At 56.7% G+C, this 6,552-nt stretch overlaps 1 protein-coding gene across 1 annotated transcript in view; it reads left to right on the forward strand.

Moving 5' to 3' along the window:
- Positions 1 to 982: 982 nt before the first annotated feature.
- The window catches only part of VILL (villin like), a 14,630-nt gene continuing 9,060 nt past the window's right edge, over positions 983 to 6,552 (forward strand). Inside the window, exons 1-9 of the mRNA XM_081824345.1 lie at positions 983 to 1,063; positions 1,279 to 1,353; positions 1,649 to 1,854; positions 2,951 to 3,059; positions 4,294 to 4,404; positions 4,719 to 4,918; positions 5,303 to 5,381; positions 5,482 to 5,580; positions 6,301 to 6,439. Coding sequence (XP_081680471.1) covers positions 998 to 1,063; positions 1,279 to 1,353; positions 1,649 to 1,854; positions 2,951 to 3,059; positions 4,294 to 4,404; positions 4,719 to 4,918; positions 5,303 to 5,381; positions 5,482 to 5,580; positions 6,301 to 6,439 — 1,084 coding nt within the window. The 5' untranslated portion in view covers positions 983 to 997. The remainder of the gene's footprint in view (positions 1,064 to 1,278; positions 1,354 to 1,648; positions 1,855 to 2,950; positions 3,060 to 4,293; positions 4,405 to 4,718; positions 4,919 to 5,302; positions 5,382 to 5,481; positions 5,581 to 6,300; positions 6,440 to 6,552) is intronic.

Below are 6,552 nucleotides of genomic sequence, written 5' to 3' on the forward strand. Positions count from 1 at the left end.
GTCTTCAGAGACCATGCTTGTGTGCAGTCTGTCCTGAGTTCGCAGAAACTTCCTCTTGTCTGTTTCTCTCTGAGCCTGTGTCTAGAGGCTCTTTTCAGGGTCTTTTTTTCAGAACTTGTCTTTTTTTTTTTTAAGATGTTATTTATTTGATAGAAAGAAAGAGGGGGAGCAGGGAGAAGAGGGACAAGCAGACTCCCTGCTGAGCGGGGGAGCTGGACGCGGGGCTCGATCCCAGGACCCTGAGATCGTAACCTGAGCTGAAGGCAGACGCTTAACCAACTGAGCCACCCAGGCGCCCTCAGAACCGTCTTTTTAAATGGTCTGTCCCTATTTCCCTGTGTATTAGATTTGCTTTTATGGCAGAAGCTGCCCTGCGTGTAGAACCTATCCCTGTCTCTGGAGTTTGTCTGTGTCCTTGTCTGGGATACCTCTTTCTGCCTAAAGACACTGTTCCTGCTTGCAAAGCTTTGTTTATAGTGCCTGTCCCTATCCCTATCAGCAGACCCTGTTTCCTCTGCAGTGTCTCTGTCTCATTTCGAGAGCCTGTTTGCAGAGCCTTTCCCTGGCTGCCAAATCTGTTCTTTTACTAGCAGAACCTTTGCCTGTCTGCAGAACCTGTCACTCTCCAGTGGCCATCCCGGGCTGCAGATCTTTGTCTGCATAGCCTGTTTCTAACTCCCTCTTTGCAGAGGTCCCTATGTTCAAAACCCATCCCTGCCCACAGAGCTGGGCCCTGTTTCAAGAGCACAACCACAGACAACAAACCAGGTCCCTGTTTGCAAAGTCTCTGTGCCGACGTCTGCAGTACCTGGCCTGGTTTGCTGGCATCTGGGTATGTATGGAGCCCTCCTAGTGAAAGGCATATTCTATGATGACAGTGCTTTGGAGAGCTGCAGCTGGGGAGAGTTCTTGCTTGGAGCCCAGAGCACAGGTGGCCGGGGCCTGAGAACCCTGGCTCTTGTTTGTTGTTTCCTCCCTCATTCCCACCTGGCCTAGGATGGACATCGGCAAGGGCCTCCCAGCCACTGAGAGCCACAGGGACCTCCACATATGGATCATTGAGGTAGGTCCTCAATGATCATGCCCGGTCCTCTCCTACATTGAGGTGAGGGGCACAACCAGACAGCAGGGTTGGTGACAAAGAGTATCAATCTCTGAGACTGGGCTTCTCCCTCCCCCCACCAACTCAGAGCTCCCTCCCTCCCTCCTCCCCATCCCAGAAGGTCATGGGTGGGCAGGTGGTCCTGCTGCGTTGTCATAGGCACCCTCCTCTCCCAGAACCTGAGGATGGTGCCAGTCCCCGAAAGGGCTTATGGGAACTTCTTCGAGGATCACTGCTACATCGTCCTCCACGTGAGCATGTGGGACTCTGCCCCAGGGGTGGCTTGGCCCAGCTGGGGAGTCTGATGATGCAGACTAGGCCCTGTCCTGGGCAGAGGCAGGCTGGCAGCCCTGGAGTCCACCCGACCAGGGGGCTGCCGCCTTTAAGGCCTCTTCGCCCTTCCCTCCCCATTCTGGACCTCCTGTCCGGGGAGGCACCTGCCCAGTCCCCCCAAGGCCCTCGGTGCATCCTGGATCTGTGTCCACCCCACCCCTGGGTCCTCTGCAAGCCCCCACCCTCCTCCACACACAAACACCTGGGCCCTAGGTTCCCCAGAGCCTGAAGGCCGTGCAGGGGGCGCCCAGCGACCTGCACTACTGGGTCGGGAAGGAGGCGGGCGCGGAGGCTCAGGGCGCGGCAGGCGCCTTCGTGCAGCACGTGCAGGAGGCACTGGGCGCCGCCACCGTGCAGCACCGGGAGGCGCAGGGCCACGAGTCCGACTGCTTCCGCAGCTACTTCCGCAGGGGCATCATGTGAGTGCGCGGGGGCGGGGCGGGGTCTCTGGGAGGCTGGGGTGACTCTCTTCTCGTGGGGGTGCTGGGGTAGGGGGAGACGTCCCCCCCCACTTACAAATCTCATACCATACAACCGGCCCATTTAGAGTATAAATTCAGTGATCTCTAGTCTAGCCACAGACTTGTGCAACCATGAGCACAGTTTTAGAACACCTCCGTCACCCCAAAAAGAAATCCCATACCCTTCACAACGCTCCCCATTTCCCCCCAACATTTTCTTTCCTCGGTCTGTATAGATTTGCCTATTCTGGACATTTTTATAAATGGAATTATACAGCACATGATGTGGGGATAGAACACATTTTATTTATGGATTTATCACTTATGGGATATTTGGATTGCTTTCACTTTGGGGCTGTTATGGATAATGCTGTTATGAACATTTGTATACATGTTTTGGGGTGGGTTTGTTTTCCAGTTTTATTGAGATAATTGACATACATCACTGTATAGTTTGAGGGGTACAGCATGATGGTGTGACTTACAAGTATTGTGACCAGATCACCACCCTAAGTTTAGCAAACACCCATCTTATCTACAAGCTTTTGTGCAGACGTGTTTTTCACTTCTCTTGGGTGTATACCCGGGAGTGGATACCAATGTTGTTTTGAGTTTGCCTTTATGTTACTGTGCCCAGTAGAAATACGTCTTTGGCTGTAAATTGCTTCAACTATAGACTAAATTAACAATTGCAATATATTAGGTTAAACCGTAGGAAAACGCCAGTATTTGATCATTGCTGTTTCATACAGTTAAGCCTCACACATGCATATAGCATAGACAGGAGCGTATTTATACACACACGTGCGGAAAACACACCACTCCTATAGGATGGGCCAGTAGGTGGGCACACCTACATATATATGTGTTTGTGTGCCCACGTGTATGCTGTTGCTCAGCCTCCACGCACTCACGTCTGTATTGCACGGACAGATCCCCATATGCCCCCGCTTGTACACAGACTCATGCGTCTCCCCACGTGTGTGCGCACGTCTGCGCTCACGCCTGCACACAGCAATGTGTGGTCTTCCAGGAGAGCCCGTTCCCTCCTCAGCTATAGGAAAGGAGGCCTGGCCTCTGCCCTCAGGCATGTGGAGACCAACGTGTACAACATCCAGCGACTGCTGCGCATCCAAGGGAGGAAGCACGTGTCCGCCACCGAGGTGAGGGCTGCCGGGGATGCCGCTCCATCGCCAGGCTCAGGCCGGACTGTGGGGACCGCCCTATCGGGAAGTGTGGAGGGTGGAGGTGGGCAGGGGGGACCATGGGCTGTCAGCACTCCCAGATGGCCTCTCTTGAATGAGGAGAGAAGAGGCGGAGCCAGGCTCCTAGCCCCACCCCACCACGGGGCGCCTCTCACCCTGTTTTCTCATCCACCCCATGGCACAGGAAGAACTTGGAGGGGTGAGGAGGACAAAATGGTGCACCCGGATGGTCCTCGTGGTCCACACAGTGGGAAGTAGCATGATGTGGGGTGGGGGCTGCACAGCCCCACACTCTTCATACACATCGTCCCTATCACCCGTAGGCACACACACTGTCTCCCATCGGTCCCCCGAGCCCCACTCTAGTCTGCAGAGTGCCCCTTACTTCCATCTGTCGGAAAGTAATGGGAAATACCAATCTTGTTAGAACACAACACGTTGCTGCCACCTGGCAGGGATTTGGTATCATGAACATCCGGGTGTTTGATGTCTGCGATGTGAATGGTGACACCTGATTGTGCACATTACTGCCTATATGGCATATAGCAGCCCTGTGACAATCCCACACGGGCTCACCCACTGTCCTCACAGAGGCAGTGACCCTACATCCCTGGTCACACAGGGACAACATGCAGCCCCAGGTTCTGCCTGCCATATTGGCATAATTATGTAGAGTCCGTCCTCTTGCCCCTCAAAGTGTCTCTGGATGCTAACTGTCCTTTTCCACTGACAACACACTGCCCCCCGCCTCAGGCACATCTACATCGTCACCCATGCGCTCACACACTTGTTCACATTGGATGTGCCCCCTACACATGAGCATGCACACACACACACCTACACACGCGGATAGATACATACACCCACTTGTATACACATGTAGGTGTACACATATGCAGCTATCAACATGCATTAATCACGTCCACCCTGTGAAATGCAGCATTACCCAAAGTCACACGTGCCTACAGATGCACACAGCTACCCCCACAGGGTGACCTTCAAGGTCTCATATGGTCGCACGGATGCACGCTTGCACACCACAACACTGGTCACACAGATACGCAGTTGCCCACAGCATCGTGCACACACGTGGACTGTGCTCACGTAGGCAGAGATAGGCGTGGAACCCCTCCCCCTGGGCCCTGATGGTATGACACCCTGTTTCCTGCCCTGCCCCTCCTGACTCTGGCAGGTGGAGCTCTCTTGGAACAGCTTTAATAAGGGTGACATCTTCCTGCTGGACCTGGGCAAGGTGATGATCCAGTGGAATGGGCCGGAGGCCAGCATTTCTGAGAAGGCGCGGGTCAGTGTCTACCCTGGGAAGTAAGGGATGCAGGGTTCAGGGAGAAGGGTGATCCTCCAGGTGCCCACCCTCCAGCCACCCCAAGAGGTGGGCCTGGTTCTCCGCTACAACCTGAGAAGCACCTACTATGTGCAAGCTGAGCCCAGCTCTGCACTGGTATCCTTGGAGGCCGGCATACCATGACGCCTCCCCTCTGACTCCAGCCTCTGGGAGCTGAGCTGTGACAGGAAGGATCTGGGATGGACTATCTGAGCGGTGAACGGTGCGGGGGAGGCATGCTGGGGAAGCCCTGACTGCCAGGTCCTCTCCTACAGGGCCTGGCCCTGACCTGCAGCCTTCAGGACAGGGAGCGTGGTGGTCGTGCCCAGATTGGTGTGGTGGATGACGAGGTCGAAGCCACTGACCTCATGCAGGTCATGGAAGCTGTGCTGGGCTGCAGAGTGGGCAACCTGCATGCCACCATGCCCACCAAGAGTATTAGCCAGCTGCAGAAGGCCAGTGTCCGCCTCTACCAGTGAGCAGACCTTGGGAGTGGGCCGGGTGGGTGGGGTAGCCTGGGTCTGCATGTCTATCGTTACTGCAGTAACACAGTGTCTCTGGCAAGCTCTCCAGGAAAGTCCCCTGGGTTGCTGGAGCAAGCCATATAGGGCTTTGGGCCCAGCCTGTACTCTTGCATGGCTGCCTTTCTGAGAAACCCATTGTACAGATAGGGCAACTGAGGCACTGGAGGGCCAGGGAGCTGCCTCAGGCTCCACAGCAAGGCTGCAGTGATGTCAAGACTGCAGCTCAGGGCCCTAGATTCCATGCCGTCTGTCTTTGGGGGAGGACTAGAGGAAGCTGGAGCGGAGCCAGGCCAGAGAGGGGCTGAGCTGCCTACATCTGGTTGCCTATCCCCCAGCGTTTGTGAGAAGGATGAGGACTTAGTGATCCAGGAGTTGGCGACCTGCCCACTAACCCAAGACCTACTGCAGGAGGAGGTGAGGCAGGCCTGGCCCCAGCCACCTCATCCATCCCCACCCACCCACAACCCCAGCCCAGTCTGGACCACCTCCTGACCAGTCCCCTTCTTGCTCCCAGGACTACTACATCCTGGACCAGGGTGGTTTCAAGATCTACGTGTGGCAGGGACGCATGTCCGGCCTCCAAGAGAAAAAGGCTGCCTTCAGCCGAGCTCTGGTGAAGCTGTTGGGCCCTGTCTCAAAGGGAGCTGCCTTTGAAGGGGCGGGTGGAGCCCTGCCCTGGGGTGTGAGGATAGAAATGGCGGTACCCTGAAATCTAAGTTAGGAGACATCCACGTTCCCCAGGTCGTCAGGGGAGGTAGTCCTGCCCTTGGGCCAGGAGATGGATACATCCTGTCCTGGGAACCTGTCTGATAGAGGAGGACATGACTTTGCCCTGGGGTCTAAGCCTGGAGACAAAGCGCCCCATCTGAGGATGGAGACACAGTTCTGCCCAGGGGTCTGGGGGAGAACACAGGGCCCCTCTCGGGTACCAGGGGCATGCAGCCTGCCGGGGGAGCCCTGACAGCGGTTGGGGGAGCGGGTGACCAGAGAGCACCCAAGAAACCGCGTGTAAAAGGGGAACGTGGGCCTGCCTTGCGGGTCTGAGAAGCATATCGTACTGGGCGCCTCCTCCCTTTCGAGGAGGGAAGACAGGGAGGTCTCTGCCTGGGGCCTGGGGGTGTTGTCACGCCCGCCCTTCCCGCGGCTCAGACTAAGGGGACCTTGCCTGTCCTCAGGGACCTCAGAGAAGTTGGTAGTGAAGGAGCCAGCTTCTTAAGCGGGTCATGAGCTCGGTTAATTAATGCTGCTCAGGGCTTGGCAGAGCCACAGGTCCCTGCGGGTGGAGCAGAGAATTGGGCTCCGGGCCGCGCGCCTGACAGAGCCCCCGCCCCAGGCCTTCATCCAGGCCAAAGGCTATCCGACCTACACCAACGTGGAGGTGGTGAACGACGGCGCCGAGTCCGCCGCATTCAAACAGCTCTTCCGGACTTGGTCTACGAACCAGCGAAGGAACAAGAACCTCGACGGGAGGAGTGAGCGGGAGGGGCGGGGCCGAGGCGGGGCGGGGCCGGTGTAGGGCGGCACCCAGAACCTCGGAGGGGAGAGCGGGCGTGGCGTGGCTTGCGGGGGCGGGACGTGGTCGGCG

This window comes from Leptonychotes weddellii, chromosome 1 (genome assembly GCF_054177405.1).
Source record: "Leptonychotes weddellii isolate Sample4059 chromosome 1, ASM5417740v2, whole genome shotgun sequence".
Lineage (NCBI taxonomy): Eukaryota > Metazoa > Chordata > Mammalia > Carnivora > Phocidae > Leptonychotes > Leptonychotes weddellii.